Source organism: Bos taurus, chromosome 2 (assembly GCF_002263795.3).
Source record: "Bos taurus isolate L1 Dominette 01449 registration number 42190680 breed Hereford chromosome 2, ARS-UCD2.0, whole genome shotgun sequence".
NCBI classification, from domain to species: domain Eukaryota; kingdom Metazoa; phylum Chordata; class Mammalia; order Artiodactyla; family Bovidae; genus Bos; species Bos taurus.
The window spans coordinates 88495024-88519496 of NC_037329.1; the positions used below are offsets into that span (position 1 = coordinate 88495024).

General features: G+C 37.4%; 1 protein-coding gene across 2 annotated transcripts; it reads right to left on the reverse strand.

Annotated features, from left to right (window-relative positions):
- Positions 1–884: 884 nt before the first annotated feature.
- On the reverse strand, positions 885–24419 carry TYW5 (tRNA-yW synthesizing protein 5). Of its 2 annotated transcripts, XM_002685484.7 has the most exons (8): positions 24296–24419; positions 18709–18863; positions 14221–14290; positions 11451–11495; positions 10716–10853; positions 7396–7483; positions 6890–7006; positions 885–4892 (listed from the first exon to the last, which is right to left on the reverse strand). In XM_002685484.7, the coding sequence occupies exons 1-8, from the start codon at positions 24371–24373 to the stop codon at positions 4636–4638; spliced, it is 948 nt and encodes a 315-aa protein (XP_002685530.1). In that variant the 5' UTR covers positions 24374–24419; the 3' UTR covers positions 885–4635. The 2 variants fall into 2 exon arrangements, with proteins under 2 accessions (XP_002685530.1, XP_015314140.1); XM_015458654.3 differs by lacking the exon at positions 10716–10853.
- Between the last annotated feature and the right edge of the window lie 54 nt (positions 24420–24473).

Here is a 24473-nt window from a genome sequence, read left to right on the forward strand (position 1 = left end):
AAGGTCTGTATTTCTTTAGCTGTCATCAAGGGACCTGGTTAAAATAAGGTGTGATCTGTTTTTCATTTCATTCGTGCAATATCTAAGCCCCATCGAGGGTAAAGAAGGTTTAGGCACAGGATACAGTGTAGACAAAACAGTCCCAGCATGTGAGTATGGAAATGTATAACATATTAAGATTGAAGAGTAATGTATGAAACAAAAGATACTATTCTTAAAAGAGCTATTATTCTGTTACACATCATTTAAGGGCTTTTAAGAGAAACCTGCTTTAGAGGATAAGACCTCTGTGAATCCAGGTTGCTCTTTATAAAAGCATAGAGGCCAAGGATCTCTTAGTGGTAGAGACAGCCAGAGTCACTTAGGATGCCATTTTAGTATTCCATTTAATGGAACTTGAAAAAATAGAATATAACTTCGGTGTATTTAAGACACCCAAGTAACCGTGGCCTGTATGTGTCAAAAAAGACTTAGGTAACCCCGGCAGAGACATGTATGAGTGCCAATCTGTGTTACTTCCTCCTGACTATCTGTTTTTCAGCACGGGGCAGGAGTCAGAACAGCACAGTTCCAACTCCATCTAGACGTGAATCCCTGCTTTCTGCATTTTGGGGGGTGGTCAGCTTATAAAAGATTCAACCTTGATGTCTCTTGGTAAATTTAGATCGGTGAGGAAAGCCTCATTACTAAGGTTCTTTTCAAATGTTCACATAGCTGCGGTTCAGAAGGAAGGAAAGATAGGGAAAAAGCCGTGTTGACCTATAGTTTCCCTTGTTCTGATATTTCATCAGTGACAAGTTTGAAGTTACTGAATAATTAGAATTCAGATGTAATTATGTGCCAAGACAAATACTATTGTTTGTGAAAAGATGATAATTACAATCTTCACCGGGGGCATTTTTAAATTTTATTTTGAAATAGTAATATACACCAGGGCAACAACAAAAAAATCAGATAATAGGTAACTGCAAATTTCAGTCTGCCCATCTGCTTGTATAACCTCAGAGGTGAGCACTAGTTTCCTATGTATCCTTGCACACTTGGGGCCTCCCAGGTGGCTCAGCGGTAAAGAACCTGTCTGCTAGTGCAAGAGACACAGGTTCCACCCCCGCCCCCCCGCCCCCAGAGAAGGAAATAGCAACCCAACTCCAGTATTCTTGCCTGGGAAATCCCATGAACAGAGGAGCCTGGCTGTTACAGTCCATGGGGTTGAAAAAGAGTTGGACTTGATTTAGCAACTAAATATACACAGTGTTTACTTACAGCACGTTTCTTTTATACAAATGCTAGCATACTGTACCCATCACTTCAAACTTTTTTTCTCATTTAATTACCTTGGGAAAATACCTTGCCAGTACATACATACAGTGTCATTCTTTGACTGCACAGTATTTCTTTGACTGCATACTTAGTCTTTCTTTGTATTCCTTGCCTAGGTAGCAAGCAATGCAGTGAGAAGTTTTGCTAGCAGAGGAAAAAATTCCTATGTGCCCCATGAACTGTAACCAAAGAATAACTATATAATGTATTCGTAAGTATTTGAGATGAGCTGCACCTAAGGGAGAAAGAATGGAGAATTACTAATCTGGTCACCACAACTATAATTTCAGTTTCTATCACCCAGCTGTGTGAGCCAGAAAATGATTTAAGCAATCTGCATCGACTAGATGATTTCTAAGATCCCTTTCAGCAACAAAATTCTGAGATTTGGAATTCTTGAGAAGTTGTAATATACCGTGTAATAGTTTACATATTAAAAACATCTCATTTGGTCCCAACCAGGTAGGCAAGAAAGATTAAAATACTTTGCATTTAAAATAAAAGACATTAAAAATTATGACCAGGAAAATAATTTTAAAGCATCCTAAAGGATTCATCTCTAGATATTACAATTTAATGCTACAATAGGAACCACCTCAATTCTCTAAGCAAAGGAATATAATTAAATGGGAGCCAGCACCAGCCATCAACTATGTGCCTGCCCTTGAGCTATCCCCTTTATTTTTGTAGCAACCCTATAAAGTTCAAGTTTTACTTTAAAGATGAGGAAAGCTTCTTAAAGGATTATATAATTTGCCTAAGGTCATCCAGTTTACTTTCCAAGTAAAGTGAATTAAAATGATTATTCATTAGGCAAATTGTAATCTCACATTTACTTCCTAGTGTTCTACATGATTCTGGACATAGGTATTTTGTTGATTCTCTTATTGGCTAACAAAAACGGGGGGGGGGGGTGGTTATTAAAGAGTGGACATAAATACTGTTCAAACTAAATCTTTTTTTTTTTCCCTCCTCAGGGAAAAGAGTTCTTTGCTTATCCTAAGAAATAACCAAAGATCAAAATCTAGTAATTAGCTATAAAACAATTTCTTTTCTGACACACTAACTCTGTTGACCTGAGTAACTTCCATCTTTCTTCCCAAAGATGCCTAGGAAGTTTAGAATAATTTTCTTTGTATTTTTCCTATTTGTCATGCTGCTGCTGCTGCTGCTAAGTCGCTTCAGTCGTGTCCGACTATGTGCGACCCCATAGATGGCAGCCCACTAGGTTCCTCTGTCCCTGGGATTCTCCAGGCAAGAACACTGGAGTCGGTTGCCATTTCCTTCTCCAATGCATGAAAGTGAAAAGTGAAAGTAAAGTGGCTCAGTCGTGTCCGACTCTTAGCGACCCCATGGACTGCAGCCCACCAGGCTGCTCTGTCCGTGGGATTTTCCAGGCAAGAGTACTGGAGTGGGCTGCCATATAATTTACTGTTTATAGGCTTCCCTGGTGGCTCAGACAGTAAAGAATTGGCCTCCAATGCAGGAGACCTGGGTTCAATCCCTGGGTCTGGAAGATTCCCTGAAAAAGGGAATGGCTACTCCAGTAGTCTTGCCGGGAGAACTCCACGGACAGAGGAACCTGACAGACTATATAGCCCATGGGATCACAGAGTCGGACACAACTGAGTGACTAACTTTCACTTTTTAAAGCTGAAATTAATCCATTCCAAATACAGGGTATGAGTGAATGTATAATTTTTATTAGAGAAAATTTTCTCCATATTTGAAATGCACTAAATCGATGTAATCAGATTGCTTTGTATCAGCACATTTGTGTTCAGTAAATACATGTGGTCTCTCTTCAATGAGATTGCAATATAATTACTAGGTGCAAAACAAAGAATGGCATAGATCCACATACAAACGCTCATTGTCTTCAGTGATGACAACATTATTGAGATCTCTCATATATTCGTTCTTTTTAGTTTTGTTTTTCTTTTTTTTAAAGAAACTTTCTTTAAAAAGGGGATACGCAGAAAACATCTCATGGGGAAAACTTAAAGTTTAGCCATAAGTATAAATTAAAACAGATTTGAGTATTCAAAAACTGAAAAAAAAGGGCAGGCATGACTTTTACTGGGTACCAAGAAAACCACGATCAGGACCACAATCAGATTAAACAGTTGCTTTGGACAAATCACAAAACTAAGTCCAAATTACTATTATGTAATCCAGGTGTTCTCGATCCTAATGACGCATCAAAAAAGAAACCCACAAATCTTTTAGATACCTATGCCAAACTCCCAAAGTACTGCTCTACAAAGATGAGGCCTATGTATCTGTATGTTATAAAAAGCTGAAAAGATTAATGTAGTACACATATTGTTGGTTGCCCACGTTTTTTTCCTTATCTAAACATATTCTAAAAATGACCCATTCTGCCCTCATAAATACCTCCTGTGTCTCAGAGGAAACAAATTCCACTTCCAGCTACAGTAGACCCAACTGACCTAAGAGTTATTCCATATCCTTTACCAGTGACTGGCCTGCGGGTGGACAGGTCTAAGCCACTTCAGATCAGTGAGACCCAAGCATCTGGTGGCAAATTCTGGGAAAGCTTTTGCATGTAAGAGAGGGCCCCTGAAATCCTCCCCGATTCCTGCACTGCATGTAGATGAAGATGCACACAGTCCCAACTGCTACTGGCAAACATCCCGTGACCACAAGGGTAGCCAGCACTAGATGATGCCAATGCTGCAGTTGAAAACAGCGGGGAGAAAAAAAGCCCAGAGGTGACCCTCCTAGGAATCACTGGAATAGAAATACTGAAGCCCTTTTCATCAGCTAACTTCATGTATAATGATTCAATAGATTTTCTAATTGTTTAGGTCATTTTAAGTTGGATTTTTTAGTTATTTGCATCTGAAAACTAAAGGGTTATCCCACTGCAGCACCTTTTCAACCATGTGTGCTGTGCTTAGTCACTCAGCCGTGTCTAACTCTTTGTGACCCCATGGACTGTAGCCCGCCAGGCTCTTCTATCAATGGAGGTTCTCCAGGCAAGAATACTGGAGTGGGTTGCCATGCCCTCCTCCAGGGGATCTTTCCAACCCAAGAATCAAACCCAGGTATTCTGGATTGCAGGCAGATTCTTTACCATGTGAGCCAGCAGGGAAGCCATAACAATCTGTATTAAGCAGAAACCACACAAACATGCCTTCATACTAAATCTGTAAATCCGAGATTGATTTATCTTTCCTATTGTAACAAAGATTAAATCTTTAAAAAACTAATTTACATCTTGTTACACTTTTCCAATATTTGGGCTGAACTGTATTTAAAAGTTTATGCTCACTGCATTCATTTCATTATTCATTCAAAGTTTTTGCTATAGGCTTTGTCTTGAATGTGCAAGACCATTCGCCGTGCATAGAAGTCCCTGTATTCCTCTGGTAATTCACCTAGTGTTTTTAAGGCTCTGTCCAAAATTTGTACAGCTCTTGATGCTGCTGTCAGATCTTTGTTTCCATAGGTATCCGTTTTATCATAGCATTCAGATGGAAGGTGCTTCCAAAAGACATTCACTCCCACTCCAAACTCTTCAGAAATTACATTATGGAACCATAAAGCTGAAGAAGTATTTAAAAAAAAAAGAGTTAAAAATAAAAGCTACAGTTAAAAAAAAAAAACAAAATGTCAGTGAAATATCACAAATTGCATATAGCCAATTCAAGAAATAAATCTTATAACTAGATCCCTTCGTTAGCACACTCCTAGCTTTTAACAGAATCATTTTAACTTTTATGAATTGCCAACCAATTTAAAGTGTCAATAGCACAACCCTACTTTAAAACTTCTGAAAGTAGCAATTTTCCCTTTTAACTTGAAAGACACAATAAAGTTCTATTTGTTTTTTAGTTCTGTAATTTGGGGCTGTGTTTTGTATTACTTGTTTACACTTCCTGAGTCACACACCACATCAAAAGTGTTCATTTTTTATACACAGAACATTTCAATTATTTGAGGGGTATCTGACCTTTTCTGACTTAGTACAGTACTTTTGTTCTCAAAGACTTCCTGGTTAAGCTGCCTTTGGTTCTCTAACTTGCTTAAAATCTGCATTTATTGTAGCCTCCCCAGTTTTTATATTTCTAATGCACTTACAATCATCCTATGTTAACGCTCCTTTATAATATATATATATATATAAAAGTAAAGCAAATATTTTGGTTGTGGAAAAGATAAGTAAACTTCGTATAGCTAATTAATATTTTACTTCCACTAAAAATTTACTTCTTTGTTTTCAATTGAGAATAAATATTTTCAAAGCATAGGTGCTAAAGAAACACTAAACCAATACTAAACAAAGATGAGATCCTAGTCACATCCAAAAAGTGTTTAATCTTGTGACAGAAAGGAAGATTTATAAGATGCTAAATTTTAGAAATAAACTCCTTCTAAGAGTGCTCTAGAAAAAAAAAAAGCTTAAAATATTTTGATTTACAAAACCAGGTTCCAAACATGGTTTTAATCTTAACTACTCCTTCTTTCAGAACCTTTTTTTCCTTATTCAGTGTTAACGGAAAAAAAGCTAACCATCCTGTTAAATTTAAATCCAGAGATGGGACTTCTGCTCCTATTTCAAAATATCTGCAAACGTTCAGTATTTTTTCTCTTTTAAAGTTGTATACAGAATAAGGCAGAACTGCATCACCCTTAACCATGCTCTCAAGATATAAAACCCCCAAATTTAAGTAACGGCAATGGATTTAAAACACTGTGCTGTGACTGTTTTCAGTGAGGATTGAGAAGTCAAGGTATTGAACTTTTATACACAATTATGTAAAGTTAACTAAACAGGACAACACAAAGATTAACAAACTATGGTTCTCTGTCCTCAAGGAATTTATAATCTAGTCCCAAATAAGATATTATTATTAATACTTTTAACTAAATTTTATCACTCAAGAGGTATTATTATAAACATATTAACATATATGAAAAGTAAAACTATAAGCCAAATTTGTTAATGCACCCCTTAATATTTTGATTTTTATAATTTTCTGGTATTCAGTTTTGTATAATTACAGATGTTAACTGTATCACTGGTTACTAACAACTAATGCCTATATACTGTTCAAAGAAATTAAGTGACACTAATTCAGACTGTAGAAAAATAGTGCCCAATAGTGTACATCATAGGTATTGCATTATAACATTTGATATTTAATAAAATATTCTGTTTGGCTTTGAAATGTATTTATAATTTCTTCATAATTACTTAAGTGACAGTTCTAAAACATGTAAATATTTTAGAAACAAAATGATTTTAAAAGTACCATGAAGTATAATTTTTTTGCAGATATAAAGTATCTTGCTTAGTATCCTTTAATAAGAGAACTTAAGAGTATAATAATATATTTATAGGTTGTCTTTGAAAAATAAGACAATACTGTAAGAACCTGTCTTAGCATACTTTAAACACACACACATTTGTATATAAAAATTCATCTTGTATAGGATAGGATACAGTTAACAAACTTTTGTATTAAAAAAAAAAATCACATAATGGTCAAGTGAGTATAAATAGTATAAAAAGCAAGTTACTGAAATCTAGAAATCTTACCAGGAATGAATAACACATCTCCAGCTTTAAGGGAACATTCATACCTTCTAGCCTTGGAAAACAGTGGATATTTAGCTAAGTCTGGGTTATCTATGTTCAGTACTTCTGATTTAGAACCTGAAAAGTTACAAAACAGGATGATATAGATTGAACAGTTAGCATTTTTTTTAAATAACCACAAATATAAATTTGAAATTTTGTTTTTTCTTAACAACTACTTTACTGTATCACACTGTGAGAACAATTACTGTTCTCCTGAAGACAATTTTCAGTGACCTACCCTTTATTTATAACCACTGACATTCATGTAACATAATCAAGATAATCTAAAAATTTCATTCTTCATATAACCTATCATCTCATGTATACACGTACACAATGAAGAACACAACACAAATACAACACAAGAATCATAATTAGGAAGAAGCCCTACAAAGTTTTTCTATGAGAATGAAGACATTAAAAAAAAAAACTTGAGAAATTTATTCTTTAAAAAAAAATAGTACCTGATAAATATAAATATTGGGCATCTCGAGGACTGAACAGAACAACACGCTTTTTTCCTGTCACTTGTATTAAGAAGTTATCCATTACCTGAAGGCAAATAAGAACTTATGAAAAAGCATAAAATTCTAATATACAGAATCAATGGTATTCCAGTTAACCATAAATCCTGTCTTTTAATAAAGCTTGACTCAGATTACCTAAAACTCTTATAGTAATATTCTAATTTAACAGTGAAAACAGATGTGTTACACAACTGTGTCACTATTTCTCCAACACTGCCTTAAAATGGGAAGGACTGGCAGGCCATTAGAAAATCTGCTCAGAACACTGTTTGCCTTTGCTTCATCATTATGACACCAAGTGCAGTTACATCTATTTGAGGCTCCCTTTGGTAAGTATGACCAACTCCCCTGGGGGCTCAGATGGTAAAGTGTCTGCCTACAATGTGGGAGATCTGGGTTCAATCCCTGTATCAGGAAGATCCCCTGGAGAAGGGAATGGCAAGCCACTCCAGTACCCTTGCCTGGAAAATCCCAGGGACAGAGGAGCCTGGTAGGCTACACAGTCCATGGGGTCACAAACAGTCAGACACAACTGAGCGACTTCACTTTCACTTTTCACTTTCCTTTGCTAAGTATGGGTTTCCCAGATGGTACCAGTGGTAAAGAACCTGCCTGCCAGAACAGGACATGTAAGAAATGCTGGTTCTATCCATGGGTCGGGAAGATCCCCTGGAGGAGGGCATGAAGCCCACTTTAGTATTCTTGCCTGGAGAATCCCATAGCCAGAGGAGCCTGGAGGGCTACAGTCCATAGGGTCGCAAAGAGCTGGACCCAACTGAAGCGACTTAGCACACACATGTGCACGTTGGTAAGTATCTATTTTACTTATCTATCCAGGAATACTGTAAGGCCAACATTAGATGATAGGATGAGAGCACTTAGAAAACCAGGTGCTGAGGAAACACAAGGGAGTGCTGCAACCACGGACAGGCTCTTACGAGATGGCCAACCAGAATTTGGTTACAGGAAAATATACTGATTTCCAAAGTATTTCGATAGGACCGTACTTGGCAAATAATTTTGACGAACTTAGTAATAATGGAGCAGTGTTGACTTTTATCGTGTTTGTAAGGGTACACTGCATTAGTACAAATTTTGAAAAATCCTAAAAGCAGAGCTACAAGGACTTCCCTGGCAATCCAGTTATCAAGACTACGTGTTTCCAATGCAGGGGGTGTGGGTTCAATCCCTGGTTGGGGAACTAAGATCCCAAATGCCTCACAGTGCAGCCAAAAATAGAAAAAGGAAAAAAAAAAAGGCAGAGCTACATTAATTCCCAGCTAAGGAATTAAAATATATACTAAGCAAGACATGTTCATGATTATTTACATATCACTTCAACCTAAGCATTTCTCCCTTAACAATGACTTATGTAAGCTGTAACTACATAACTAGCATTCCTTTGACTTATTTTTAAGAAAAACTTCATATTTAAGATAAAATGGATACTACACAAAATTTGTGAATACAGTTAAAAGTATGAGTTATCATTTTCTCATCATACTATTCATGTAACTAAAACCTTAAACTGTGGTGTTGGAGAAGACTCTTGAGAGTCCCTTGGACTGCAAGGAGATCCAACCAGTCCATTCTAAAGGAGATCAGTTCTGGGTGTTCATTGGAAGGACTGATGCTAAAGCTGAAACTCCAGTACTTTGGCCACCTCATGCGAAGAGTTGACTCATTGGAAAAGACCCTGATGCTGGGAGGGATTGGGGACAGGAGGAGAACGGGACAACAGAGGATGAGATGGCTGGATGGCATCACCAAGTCAATGGACATGAGTTTGAGTAAACTCCGGGAGTTGGTGATGGACAGGGAGGCCTTGGCATACTGCGATTCATGGGGTCGCAAAGAGTCAGACATGACTGAGCAACTGAACTGAACTGAAAACCTTAAAACATGTTAAGATCTTATATCTATCTCATTATACTATATCAAAATCCTCCCAAGAGGTCCTCAGCTATAAAACACTATAAAGTATACTTCTAAAACTTTATTATAAAGTTTTATATATTTAGAACTTTTCAAAATATTCTATCTTTGGAAACCTATCAAGGGGTCACAGAGTCAGACACAACTGTGCAACTAATGTACACACAAGATATTGCTTTAAATTTTCTAAATTTCTCTATCCAACACCAAACTAAATACAAACCTAGACTTTTAATGTTTTTTAGCTATTTATTTGCATGTGTTTGCATGTGCGTGTGCATGCTCAGTTGTGTCCGACTCTGTGACCCCACAGACTGTAGCCCACCAGGCTCCACTGCATATGGAATATTCCAGGCAAGAATCCTGGAGTGGGTTGCCATCTCCTACTCCAGGAGATCCTCCCAGGGATTGAGTCCACATCATTTGTGTCTCCTGCATTAGCAGGTGGATTATTTACCGCTGCGACACCTGGGAAGCCCATGCATATGTTTAAGCAAGTAAAATTGTAACACCATAGAATAAATGGTCAAGATCAATATCTGCGCATCTTACTGCTCAATAAATACAGTAGACACTTGACATTCTCAAGGGGTATATACCCTAAGACCTCCAGGTATCTCCAAATTTTTACAGTTGGAAATGACTCTCCACAAACTTCTGCCTTTCTCCCAAACAACGGTTCCATCTAGTCACATATATAACTTCAACATTTTTTCCACTTTCAGTTTCCCCCACCTCATCTGGTGTCCATTTCCCACATGTTAAAAGAACAAAAAACACTTGAAAAAACTCAGTATATATATTTATAATGATGAATAGAGAAATGCAAATGTAAGAAACTACCTAGGCTCTGCTGCTGCTGCTAAGTCGCTTCAGTCATGTCCGACTCTATGTGACCCCATAGATGGCAGCCCACCAGGCTCCCCTGTCCCTGGGATTCTCCAGGCAAGAACACTGGAGTATGGTGCCATTTCCTTCTCCAATGCATGAAAGTGAAAAGTGAAAGTGAAGTCGCTCAGTCGTGTCCGACTCTTAGCGACCCCATGGACTGCAGCCACCAGGCTCCTCCGTCCATGGGATTTTCCAGGCAAGAGTACTGGAGTGGGGTGCCATTGCCTTCTCCAAACTAGGCTCTCGCATTAACTAAATAATTTACTCCATTACCATTGCCTGGCAGAGCACCTGTTTTTAAACCTCATGTTTCAGCAAATTACATGTCAGAGAACTTCAGGGTAGCCTCCCAAAAGTTAATACTGTGAATGTTCAGTCTATAAATTCTAAAGGCTACTGTAGTTTTAGATTTCGCATTTTATGTAGCATACATCATAGTGTGTCCAAAGTTGTAACCCTGGTGAGCTGATTCGAAAAACACTGGAAAAGAACTGCTCTTCTTTGAAGAATTTTGGAAACTTAATATCTCCTTCCAATAAAGGAAACTGCTTTCTGATATCTGCAACATCCTGCATTGAGAGAAATACAATAAGAATTTTATTTCACAGTATTGGAGTAATGCTTATTTTATCTAAGGCTGCCATCAAAGCCCATGATATCATGGAGGAATGGTGCAAAATTCTGCTCACTGTTTTAAAATACTAGGATGTGACCATAGCCAACACATGACCTTTTAAGTGAAAGAATGACAGACTGTAATAATACATTCAATGATACTACTATTGTTAACCTTTATATACTTCATTAATAGGAAAGTTCATCTTACTCTAAGCAAGAATCATACAACCTACTTAAATGTAAGAGTCATTAACTTGAATGTTATCAACTATGTAAAACCTGGGGCTTCTCCTAAGAGAGAAAACTAAAAGAAGGTGAAGAAATAACGTGCCATAAAGAGAAAAGACAGAATCTGACTTGATCATTTTAGGGACTGCTCCTTAACTGTGTGCATATTAATTTGATCCTAAATACATATATATGAATTATCCAGGTTTTTTATATCATTTTAGATTATATTTTATTAACTGAATGGCCGTCTGCAAAATAAGTAGAATAGATTCCTTAATTGTGGAAAGATTAGATAACTTCACATTCAGAATTCTTACCTTTCTAGGGTCTTCTCCAAGTGATCGGAGGTAGTACTTCTCATCCTTAAACAAGCCAAAGAAAAACAACATCAGTATTCACTTAAAAATATCAGAAAGTAAAGACAAAAGGGAATAAATGTGAAAATCTAACCCCATTAAGTCATTTTTAAAAAAAGTTCCATTTTCTTCCCTTTCTACTAATGCTCTCTGGTGGCCATATGAAGAAATGTCTCTCTACGTGCTTGTAACAATGACAGGATCCACAAAACATCAGGTAAAATAAACTCTTTATAAAGGCAACACATGCATATCACATCTAAAGCTTAATTTAGACTTTATATTCTAAATTATTTACAATCTTAATTAGCATCTTCAGACTTTACAGAAATCCCATTTTTATAACACATGATCTCAGAGTATCATTGAAGGCCAACAACAAACTTTATTAATATAATGCAAATATAGAAGATAATATAGAATACTTTATACTTTTAAAACTAATTTTTTTAAAAATCTGAAACATTGTATTTTACAAAGCTAAGCTTATCCTTAATCATAATTCTCAACCCAAATCATCAAGAGTCAGCTCAGGTATGAATTAGAACTATGTCAGCTTATAGTAATAAACTTAAGTTGATGCTTTAAAAAACTGTCAACTATAACTTTATTAAGTAGCTCTGCTGCTGCTGCTGCTAAGTCGCTTCAGTCGTGTCTGACTCTGTGTGACCCCATAGATGGCAGCCCACCAGGCTCCCCTGTCCCTAGGATTCTCTAGGCAAGAATACTGGAGTGGGTTGCCATTTCCTTCTCCATTAAGTAGCTCTAATAGGGAATTATTTGAATTATGAAGTATACATCGCCTGTATTTTCTGTAATAACTAGTAAACTGAGCCACATCAGGTCAAACACAGGGGCAACACAACACAAGAATTCTGCCTTTTATACTTAAATTGACCATTATAGCACAAACTTCAAAATATATCTCATTTATCATAACAATATATTATACATCTGTGTTCACAAATTTTACTTAAATCCAAGATTTACTGATTTTAAAATTTTAACTAGTACGATATCAGATAAGTTTCATAAATTTATTACTAGCTAAACAGGTTCAGGGCTTGCCTGCTGGCTCAGACAGCAAAGAATCTGCCTGCAATTTGGATATCCACGTTCGATCCCTGGGTTGGGAAGATCCTCTGAAGAAGGGAATGGCAACCCACTTCAGTATTCTTGCTTGGAGAATTCCATGGACAGAGGCTAAGTCCATGGGGTTGCAAAGAGTGGGACAAGACTAAGTGACTAACACTTTCACTTTCACAGGTTTCAAAGTCTGTTCTTCAAAATTCTAAGAGTTTTCTACCAGTTCTAATGTTTCAGGATTTAAAATATATATTTATGTGGCAGATACAGAGATACACCACACAACCCTCTTCAAGAAAAGATTCATTAATTGCAAGGAGTGTGATAAACATACAGCTGCCAGCTGTTAACTCCTTCAGGTCCGCCTCACCCTTTGAACTGTCGTGCTCTTTCTAGGGTAGCCTCAACCAATGACTAAGCAAGATGGTAAAAGGCCTAGACACTGCCACCCTGGACAGGATTCCTCTAGGAAGTAGTCTTTGCTCAGGAGTTCCACATGGAGCTGGCAGAGAGTTTGTCAGCTCTGGATCATTGCCTGATGGCACCCTCTACCCAAATCTTCTCCTTTTCTTTCACAGGTATTTTCCCCAATAAGTCTTTTGTAGTCCTAATTTCATCGCAGAATGTGTCTCCCAGAGAACTGAACTGACAGTCCAATTCATCTTACACATCGCCCTAACTTTTAGGCTTTACCATTACCTTGTCCCTATTTCCTTTATTTCACTTGACATTTCATGGCTATTTAAATCTGTGCCACTCATTACCCTTGGACAGGAAAGTACCAAAGTGCAGCTGAACATACATGTTAAAGCATGACTGTAAAGCTAAAACACATTTTTCAGATATAGCTAATGAAATCAGTTTTGCAGATATTCTAGTCATACAATTAGAATCAGACATCTGGGATTTCTGTAGGGATAAAACATCATGTGATGAAAGAACAGAGAAAATGTAATACCTTTTACCACCAAACTGACCATCACCCAGCTGGCTCAGATGCAGACAACAGCTTTCTTCAAAGCTTAAAAAGCAGTTTATTTTTCAAATGTGCTTTTGAGATAACACAATAAACTTTTTTTTAATGTATTTATAAATGCCTCAATGTCTCATCTCAAGATATTTAAATTCTATTTTGCATTATTTTAAGCTGGATTATTATGTAAATAAGTAGAATTCTTCTGCATATAATCCCGAACAAATGTTATAGCAAATACACACAACAGAAATCACATTAATAACAATAAAAAATATAGAAATAGTCTTTTGTCTTTGTTAACAGAGTTAACAAAGTTCTCCTTTTTATCATCTGAACTTGGCATATCAGACCAAAGCATTTTCAGAGGAGATAGTATTAATAACTAACATTTAGTAATTCCTACCTATCAGGCACTGTGCTGAGTACAGATTTTATAGAGCTAACTGTCACAAAAAACTTATGAAATAAGTACTATTACTGTTCCTATTTTACAGATGAGAATACCAAAGCACAGAAAGGTAATGAGGACAAGGTTTGAGATATAATAAATAGCACAGCTAGGATATATGGAAAGCTATAGTTCTCATATATCTAACATTCTTTTATAAGAAAATAATTTAGTGATTACATATTAATGTTTTCTTAAGAAATTGTGTTAAAAACAATTACCTCTGAAATAAAGAATTCTGTATGCTTTTCTTCAGCTGCCCTTAGTACCAACTTGTCAAAAGGTAAAGTTCTGAAATAAACACAAAAGAATCCTTGGACTTAGTAAAAATAAACTAGTAATACTCTAGCCACTATACACACACATACTGTTTGCTGGAGTTTGATATAATCTTCTGTTTTACAACACAGTATCCATAATTTTTATTATAACCTATTATGTGGAATTCTAAGCTTTCAAACTTCATTTAGAGTTGAGCTTATTTGACTTAGGTTGTCTGAAATTTTGCTTTCAAAAATTAAAGATTTTTAGATCTACAGTACAGATGGATCCTTCTCATATGTCAATATACTCCTATTCCAAGTTTTTGTTAGAAAAATGTTTCTGGTTTTATGGTATATATGGAAATATACAAACTTGCAAGCTTTTAGTGCTACTAATTTTCAAGTTCCGTGGCAAAACAAGTCTCGGGATGAACAAGGCAAACTACTAGTGCTACTGCAGAAGAGAAAACAAGCAAACAGCCCATGAAGACAAAGCCCCTCCCCTTCTCACCAACCTACCTGCCTGCCTTCTGGCACAACCAAACAAAACTGCTCTCCCCTTCTACACCACATTCTATCACTTCAGGCTTCTGAGTAATAGCTCAAGGATTCCAGTGAAATGATCAAATTTTATTCTTAAATATTTCTTCCCAAAGGCCCATCTCCTTCCATCCTGGTAAACAGAATTGAACACTGTAGAAGCAAGGTTTGTTTCCTTTACCTCACTCTTTTGAGTCTGAGGATTACCTTTTCTGAGTCATATCCTATCTGTTCAATCTTCTAGAATCAAAAGTACTACCCACTACCTGAAGATGATACCTTATCAGAAACATCAAACAGAAAATGACATCATCAAAGGCATCTGGGTCACTACACTCTAGCCTCCACACCTCTCATTAGGAGTTGTAATCTTTCGCTCTTACTAACAAATATTTCTCCACTTGAACTCTGTAACAGGGAGGTAAGATTTCCTTGTAAGAAGATGACCATGCAATGTTTTCCAAGAAACATAGTGGGTTAACATAAATGTGGAATGTCAGCTATTAGAACAGATAACACCGTTTACTGAAAAGAAAAAGACCCTCTGGGAATTCCCTGGAGGTCTAGTGGTTCAGACTGTGCTCCCAATGCAGGGGGCATAGGTTTGATCCTTGGTTAGGGAACTAAGATTCCACATGCCACGCATCTCGGCAAAGTGAAAGTGAGTCGCTCAGTCGTGTCCAACTCTTTGTGACTCCATGGACTATATATAGCCCATGGAATTCTCCAGGCCAGAATACTAGAGTGGGTAGGCTTTCCCTTCTCCAGGGGATCTTCCCAACCGGGTTCAGGGACTGAACCCATGTCTCCCACATTGCAGGCAGATTCTTTACCAGCTGAGCCACAAGGGAAGCAAATCTCAGCAAAAAAACAATTATTTATTATGTCTCGACTAGAAGGATGGTGACTGAACTCTTAAATTGTTGGGAAGCAGAGGATGTGGCTTCCCTGTGTGCAGTATAACTCAGTAACTGAGCATGTCCCTTGGAGGAACTGAGAAACTAAGATCATAGTCATCTTATGCTACAGGTTTCTGTGGACTATGTAGCTTAACTAAACTAGGGTATCTCTGTATCTACCTCTAGTCTTGTTCCCTTACAAGGAAGTTATCACTTAGTGAGCCAAAAATGGCTTTTGGATTGGTATAAGGACTCTACTGATACTATCCTGGTAGGATGCTGTTTCCTGCCTTGTACCCCTTTGCAAAGCGAAGCGAATCTGATGCCAGATTCTGGACTAGCAGGTGTCAATCTGAATTTGAGGACACTACTGATAATTATGTACAGTGGACACTGCAGGAGAGAAGAAAGAGGGCTGTCATCTACTCAGACCAATCTACTACTATAGTTTCTGGCTAATAATATCAACAAATTTATTTGTTCAATGTTTTCCATCTCTGATCTCACTGGACACCCTTCATTTCTACCAAAGCACCTTTTGAAGAGGTTGGAAATAATACAGAAGCCTCTGCAGGCCAGAGCTACCTCTGTAATTGGTGCAGTTGCTAAGGTCTTAAAGAGAACCTAAGACTTTTACAAGAACAGGCCAGGTAGAGTAGTTCAGTCCAAAGCAGAACTTGGGTGGCCTCAGCAACCTTCTCCTTTAGTAGTACCATCCAAGCTTCTACAGAAGCAAAGCTGAGAGAGGGGGGAAACAGGCATATCAACTGGGAAGTTCCTTGGCCTTCAGGTCTATCCTACACACGTTTCAGTAAGAAGAGCACCTGCTATACGATGCTCCACTTGTCTGGACTGACGTAGACCAGCAAGTGAGGTAGTATCCAAGAGGAATTAGAACTGTTAGGACTCTGTGGAGTCAGGCAAATTTGGGAATAAGTCTTGGTTCCATCATTTCAAGCTATATTTACAATCTTGAGTAAATTTTTTAACATTTTTAAGCTTCCATTTTCTCATCTGTATAATTATCGGTTAAAAAATCTACCTCATAGACATTTAAATGAGTAATATAATCTAGGATGCACAGTACCTGATATATAAGAAATGTTCGATAAAAGATAGATGGTGGGGTTAACAATAATGGCAACATAGCAGCAAGCAGTTAACAACATTCAGAAAAAGAAAAAAAAAATCCTTACTGTTCTGTTCCCCATTTTGGAAAGGTTTCTTTCCAAGATCAGGAATGAGGAAAGTGTAACAAACAATAAGAGCAGGATGGCAGGAGTTAGATGATGTGGATGTGATGGGCAGAAGCAGCAAAGCAAAGCTCATGTAAGACTCAGACTTGGAAAAAAAAAACCTATGGAGAGAATACCAACAGTATCCTTTCAAGACTCTTCATTTTTATGTATATGGATTCTGGAAGAACAGTAAGAGCTACCATGAGGAAAGAAGTAAAAGCCAAGACTTGGGAATATATTTATCTTCAAGTGTTTAAAAAGCAGAAATGAAACCTTAATCTAAAGTGTTAATAATGAGATACGTGTGTAGGTTCTCTTACTTTCCAGCCTCTCTCTGTGGCCTAGATGCCTCCCTTCTTTCCTGTTCCCCAATAACTGCAAAAATGACTATATCTGTTTTCCTTCTGTCTCTAAGCAAATAACCTTGCAACTCTTTAGCAGCTCTAGTGAAAGGCTTAGAAGAGCTGGAATAGGAACTATTACATAATATACGTGCTTCAAAAACATGTTTTGAAAAGTTTATAGGACATGACATAACATTAAGGCAATTCAAGATGAAGTTTCAATACCCATTTGTTACAGCACTGGGCTTCCCTGGAAAATAAACATCATTAACTGCAGGCTGAGAAACACTCATCATTCCAGCACTTTCTTCCACTTTCTTGTTTAATAAAAAATGAAAAGTTCTTACACTTGGAAAAATTTTTGGCAATTAAATTCAATTCATGGCCTATTAAAAACCAAAACTGTAACAGCAAATATTCAAAGAATCAAATACCAAGAAACGGTTTGGCAAGCTACTATACGAACTTGGAAAACTCTAATGAGAAAAGTATGACCCTGGACACTGGAAGCTCTGTTTAGCTCATCTCTAAACTCTGGAAGGAACAGTGAGAGCCACCTTTCTTTAAAAAATCAGTCTTTTGTGAACATGGTTTTTCAATAGACTGGATTTACTGGAAACTACACGTGCTCAGAATTTGAAAATCGTTTTTAAATTTAACATTTTTAGTAAAACTCAAGGGAATAAACTCATGGGAATAAAACAGCATAGTAAAACTATAAGATTACAGCATTTAAAGCTTTCAAGTTCAGACATACCACAGCTTTCAACTATCTTTTAAGACATCCCAAAACATAAAACGACAACCATGAGGGAAATTTAAAATATTTAAGATTATTTTGTCAAAAAAGAAAATTAAGTCATATTTATCCAAGTTGACAAAAGATTATACCAAACATAGCAACCACCTGTCTTATATTTCTGGAGAGGGCAGAAAGAAAAAAAAAAAACAGGAGCTTATACTTAACTAAAAACAATCTGGAAGTAGAAAATCTTCCAAAAATAGGGCATTTAAAATTAAAACAGGTTATGAAGGAAAAGTTTAGAATTTACAACTCTAGATAACAATTACTGATGTGGGAAGATCAACTAATCAATGAAGCACTAAATGAATATTGCACATCCAGCTTTAGATGTAATCTAACTCTAGTTACAGAAATTCTCTGCTCTTTCCATAACTCCAGAGGGTATTGGGTATACACTCTATTTTTAAAATAGTCTTTGGAAATGTCTTTGTATAATTATGTAAGCTGAGAATTCTTGTCTTTTAAAAGCCATTCTTTAAAAATTAGTAAGCTAGTCTATAATTATATCAAACAAGCCAAGAGAGAAAATGCCATATGGTCTTTGTATAACAATGCAAAAATATTTTACAGGTTTAAAAAAAGTTACGTGTATCCCCAGAGTAAACCTCAGAAGAAAATACCTATATACAAAGTTTTTACTAATGAAGTCCATCTGGGCAACTGCAGCAACATGAATTTTCACCTCTTTCCTCCCTCCGACTTGGCTGAGGTAATCCACTGTCCATTTGCTTGTACATGCTCCCAAATCAATTCCTTCTAGCACTAGAGGTTTTCTCTGTGTGGGAAAAATCAACAAAAATTACGGAAAACCAACAATATATCAGGAGTTATATTGGGTAATAAAGGGCTAAAAACAAATAAAAAATGACTATTGATCCCAAGATGCTCAAAATCAGATCTTCTGACAATTCATGCTGTAACTAAAGCAGGAAGAGGAAACTATGTAATATACTTAGAACACAATTTTAGCATTAGGAAAACAAAACCAAACCAAACAGCAATACTATCATAAGCTTAGAAACAAGAGAAGTCCGAATATTATTTAAAACATTTTTATGAGTGTTATATATAACAAAAAATACACCTGATTAAAATTTGTACTTTATAGTCAAATATTGTTTGCAACTTTTTACTTTGATAACCATTCTAAACTTATGGAAAAGTTACAAGAACATTACAAAGAACTCCCATATACCATTTACTCTGAGTCACGAGTTGCTAATTTAACACTTTGCCCCACTTACTTTACCATCTGCTCTCACTCTTGCAATGTGTGTATGGAGACATATTAAAAATAATTTAATTTTTTCTAAACTATTTCAGAGTAGTTTTCCAAACTGTCTCTATCATGCTCCTTTATCTCTAAAACTTGAGCATATTTTCTGAGAACAAAGACATTCTTTTGTATAACCACAGAATAATTATCAAAATTATATTTAATAGCTACAATACTTTTATCTAATCCAGCTTGTATCCAAATTTTGCTAATTGTCTCTGTATTTTTTCCCAACTTCTGAGATTCCACACTGCATTTAATTCCTGCTGCTAAGTCGCTTCAGTCGTGTCCAACTCTGTGCGACCCCATAGACGACAGCCCACCAGGCTCCCCGGTCCCTGGGATTCTCCAGGCAAGAACACTAGAGTGGGTTGCCATTTCCTTCTCCAATGCATGAAAGTGAAAAGTGAAAGTGAAGTCGCTCAGTCGTGTCCGACTCTGTGCGACCCCATGGACTGCAGCCTACCAGGCTCCTCCACCCATGGGATTTTCCAGGCAAGAGTACTGGAGTGGGCTGCCATTGCCTCCTCCGACACCTCTTTTAATCTGGAACAGTTTCTCAGACTTGTTCTTCTATGACCTGGACATTTTTTGAAGAGCACAGGCTAGTTATCTTACAGAATGTCCTTCAATAGGAATTTACATGATGCTTCTCCATGATTAGATTCAGCTTATGCGTTTCTGCAAAGAATGTACCACTCAGTATTGCTGAGTGCAGAAACCGTGATTAAAAAAAAAATCACCTTCTACACGTACTAGTTATTATTCTAATGTAAGAATTAGCTCTAACTTCTCCATTCATTCTTTTTTTTTCCATTGAGTTATAATCCACTGATATAATTTTGAAGCTCAAGTTATCCCAGAGTTGGCCAGTAAGAATACCTTCAAGCTGACTCTTATGACTTTCTGCCTGAGCATGTCTTACTTTATAATCTAGTATTCTTTTGCTCTCTGTCCCAGCCCTACAGTTATTTCTTCAAGTAGCTCTGGTTTCTTCTAGTGGGGAATGCTGTTTAGAAACAATGATCTGGGTGCTAAATGTGTTCATGACTATTGATGTGTCATTACATATAGGCCTTCTCAGGGACCAGAGCTAGGAAACACATGAAGGTGTGTATATACTCACTCCCTCCACCCCCTCCCCCCAATATACACCTCCTCCCACACACTACATATGCATATGGTTATATTTCTCTCTCTCAATATGTACTATACACACACACACACACACACACACACACACAGTCTTAATGGATATATGATGAATCATACTTCCAATATGGTTACATAATTCCAAACTTATACCACAACATTTATTTCAAAATTTCTTGTTCATATATTTGTAAACTACCTGCTGTCTTCCTGAGAAACCTGGTTCCAATCATCTTCAATGTTTAATCAGTTGCACAATCCCAGAATTCACACTAAATACCTCTACAACTGCTAAGTTATACCACTGTAAAAAAGTATACAAACTAGAATTCAGCATTGTTTATAGTTCTTTTTGTTTTTAGACTGCCATACAATCAAAGTATGGGCTTCCCTGGTGGCTCAGATGGTAAAGTGTCTACCTGCAATGCAAGAGACCCATGTTTGATCCCTGGGTCAGGAAGATCCCCTGGAGAAGGAAATGGCAATGCACTCCAGTATTCTTGCCTGGGAAATTCCAAAGAGGAGCCTGGCAGGCTCCAGTCCCTGGGGTTGCAGAGTTGGACATGACTGAGCAACTAACACATTCCAAATTCATAATCAAAGTACTGTGTTCAAAAGTGACTTAGGTTACTTCTCCTCTCTCCCTTAATTAGGTTCACTTGTTATTTTTAATATTCTATACTAGAGTTTGGCTTTTTTAAAAATTATTCCTTATCCATGTTAATTTTATTATTACTATTATTTCAGAATATAAAACATTAACGTGATCTCCAAAGTCAAAATTATATAAAAAAGGTCACTGCATCTATACTCACCCATGTTGTAATCACTCAACCCCTATAGATAACCAGTCTCATTAACATCTGGCTTATCATCCCCATGTTTCTTTTTTGCAAAGTGATCAAAAACCATATAAATTTCCTTACTTTTTTATACAAAATTATTTATAAATTGTCTTTTGTAATTTTTTCTTTTTAATTTAAAATTATATCCTGAAAATCACTGCTATCAGTTTAGATTTTCTCTCATTGTTCTTTTACAACTTAGCACACTATAGTGTAAATGGAAAATTTAATCTGTCTCCTATAGTAGGTTTTTTAGGTTATTTGTAATCATTCTCAAACATAATAAATACTAGATATTTTCATTCTGTTGAAGTACATCCCCAAAGTAAACTCCTGAAGAGGAACTCAGTTCAGTTCAGTTAAGTCGCTCAGTCATGTCCGACTCTTCTCGACCCCATGAATCGCAGCACGCCAGGCCTCCCTGTCCATCACCAACTCCCGGAGTTCACTCAGACTCACGTCCATCAAGTCAGTGATGCCATCCAGCCATCTCATCCTCTGTCGTCCCCTTCTCCTCCTGCCCTCAATCCTTCCCAGCATCAGTCTTTTCGAATGAGTCAACTCTTCGCATGAGGTGGCCAAAATACCAGAGTTTCAGCTTTAGCATCATTCCCTCCAAAGAAATCCCAGGGCTGATCTCCTTCAGAATGGACTGGCTGGATATCCTTGCAGTCCAAGGGACTCTCAAGAGTCTTCTCCAACACCACAGTTCAAAAAGTAAACATATCAACAACTTTGTTAGATATGCCAAATTCCCCTCCATTAGGCTTGTACTGCTGCTACTGCTGCTAAGTCCCTTCAGTCGTGTCCGACTCTGTGCGACCCCATAGACGGCAGCCCATCAGGCTCCACCACCCCTGGGATTCTCCAGGCAAGAACACTGGAGTGGGTTGCCATTTCCTTCTCCAATGCATGAAAGGACTTGGCATAAAATGTGAGTGCCAGTTTCCTCACAGACTCACAAAGAGTGTATTATTAAAGCCTTTTGATTTTTGCCAATATGATACATAAATGGTATCTATTTTTTAAATTCTCTTATGAGTAAAGCTGAATGTCTTTTCATGTGTTTAGAGGCCATTTTTATCTTTCTGTCAACTGTTCACTTTTTAATCAGATTTTTGCCTGCTTCCTCATTAATTTTTAAAAGTTCTTTACATACATGTGCTTTCGCTGACATTTAATAAATATTGTAATATTTCCCTCCCAGTTTGAATTTGATGTACTCAAATTTTAATGTTCTTTTACTACACTTGAGTCATAAGGAAACCCTTCCATAGACCTAGATTACAAAGAAATTTATCCATGCTTTCCTCTAGTATTTATGTAATTTCTTTTTTTATTTAGATCTCTGATCCTTTTGGAGATTACTTTTGTGTATGGTGTCAGATATAAATCTAATTTTATCATCTTATAAATGACTGTGACTATCCAGTTGTCCAAGCACCATTTATTTAAAAGTTCATCTTTGCCCTAGTGATTTAATGTCATGTTCATCACACGCTGAATTTCTATATGAATGAAAATTTATCCAGACTCTGGAGATACATATATAAAGTCACTCAGACTTTCTTCTCTATTCATCTGGTCTGTCTATCCATGCAACTGTACCACACTGTTGGTTATTAAAACATTTTAAAAAATCTGATAGGACTATATCCCTTAACAGCTTTTCTTAGGAGTTTCTTAATTAGAAAAGTCTTGTTTTGCAAATTAGTTATTGATTTCTAGTTTTATTACACCGTGATCAGTGTTATTTGCAATTTTCCACTTTACAATGTTTAGTGATGCTTTCTTTGTAACAGTATGTCTTGTCTAGGAAGGCTAAATTACAAAACACTTTTTGCTAGCTAGCCATCTTACAAAGCATTTCCACATTCATATATTATTTGATGGTCACAATTCTGTCCTGAAGGCATCTATACACTAATGTGTTCCGTGGTGGGGAAAGACAACCACCCATCGAGCCTACTGCTGCTGCAGACTTGAATCCTCCCCATAGGTTTCTAATTCCTAAATGAAAACTTCATCCCTGACTTTTTTAACACTCAGAACTGTAACTCTATAACCATCCTCAGAGATATAAATATCAAGTAAAATTACTGGGGGAGGGGGTTCTTTATCATGAGCAGGCTAATTGTAATCTTATGGGTTTTTTTTTTTTTTTTTTAAATATCTGTTCCTCTCTTTATTCTCAGTTTTTCTGATGCCTAGATTCCCTTGCAAAAGCACTGCAAGTAAAAACAGTTTCTCCCCCATTAACATTTTTCTGAGTTTTGTTTTAAAGAACTAAGGTTCGAATTACAGATACAAAACAATCGAACGTCTGATCTACAACCCATGTTAGTTAGAATCCAGTGGAAGTTTCTCGTGGGATTCCCATTGCTTCCCTTTTTGGATCAGTGCAGTGAAAAACTGCTCCTTCAAATCCAGTAATTCGTGAAGAATAACTGGCGCCATTCAAGCTACTGGGGGGTGGGGGTCGGAAATGGGGCGCGAAACTGCCCCTAGACTATAAGAAATTCGACGAAAGACTTGAAGACCTGGGGGAGGCGGGGGAGGGGAGTGGGAGGCGGGGGAGGGGAGTGGGGGGCGGGGGAGTATTTCCCTAGGGTGCCATGGTAATGGTATTAGACTCCTTGATCGAACTCCCCCAAGGCAGCTAGCTGAGCTTATTAAGCAAAATATTTCTCGTAGTCAGCGCTCTGACGTCCAACTGCTTCCCAGAAACGTGGAAGGGTACTCGCCGAAAAATTTAATAGGTGAGACCGTCAACATCCCCCACGTGCTCCCTTGGCCGCAGGGCCAACCAGCCACTTTCAACTGACAACCTTCTCGCCACAACCTGGATCCCAAGAAACCAGTTCGGAGCCGCTCGACTGGTAGGAACGGGTATCCACCGACACCCCGTGGTTCCGCCCCGCGAGAGGGCCTCACCTGCGGATACAGGTGCTCTATGAACTGCTCCTGCGAAACGCCCTCGAATCGGGGTACTGGGAAGCCGTGCCCGGCCATGGTTGTTCAAGCCAATCCTCTTCTAAGTCCCGGGACCCTCTGCACTAACACGTTCCTCAGCGCGCGATTCGCCCGGAAACAGGACCCGGAGAGAAAAGGT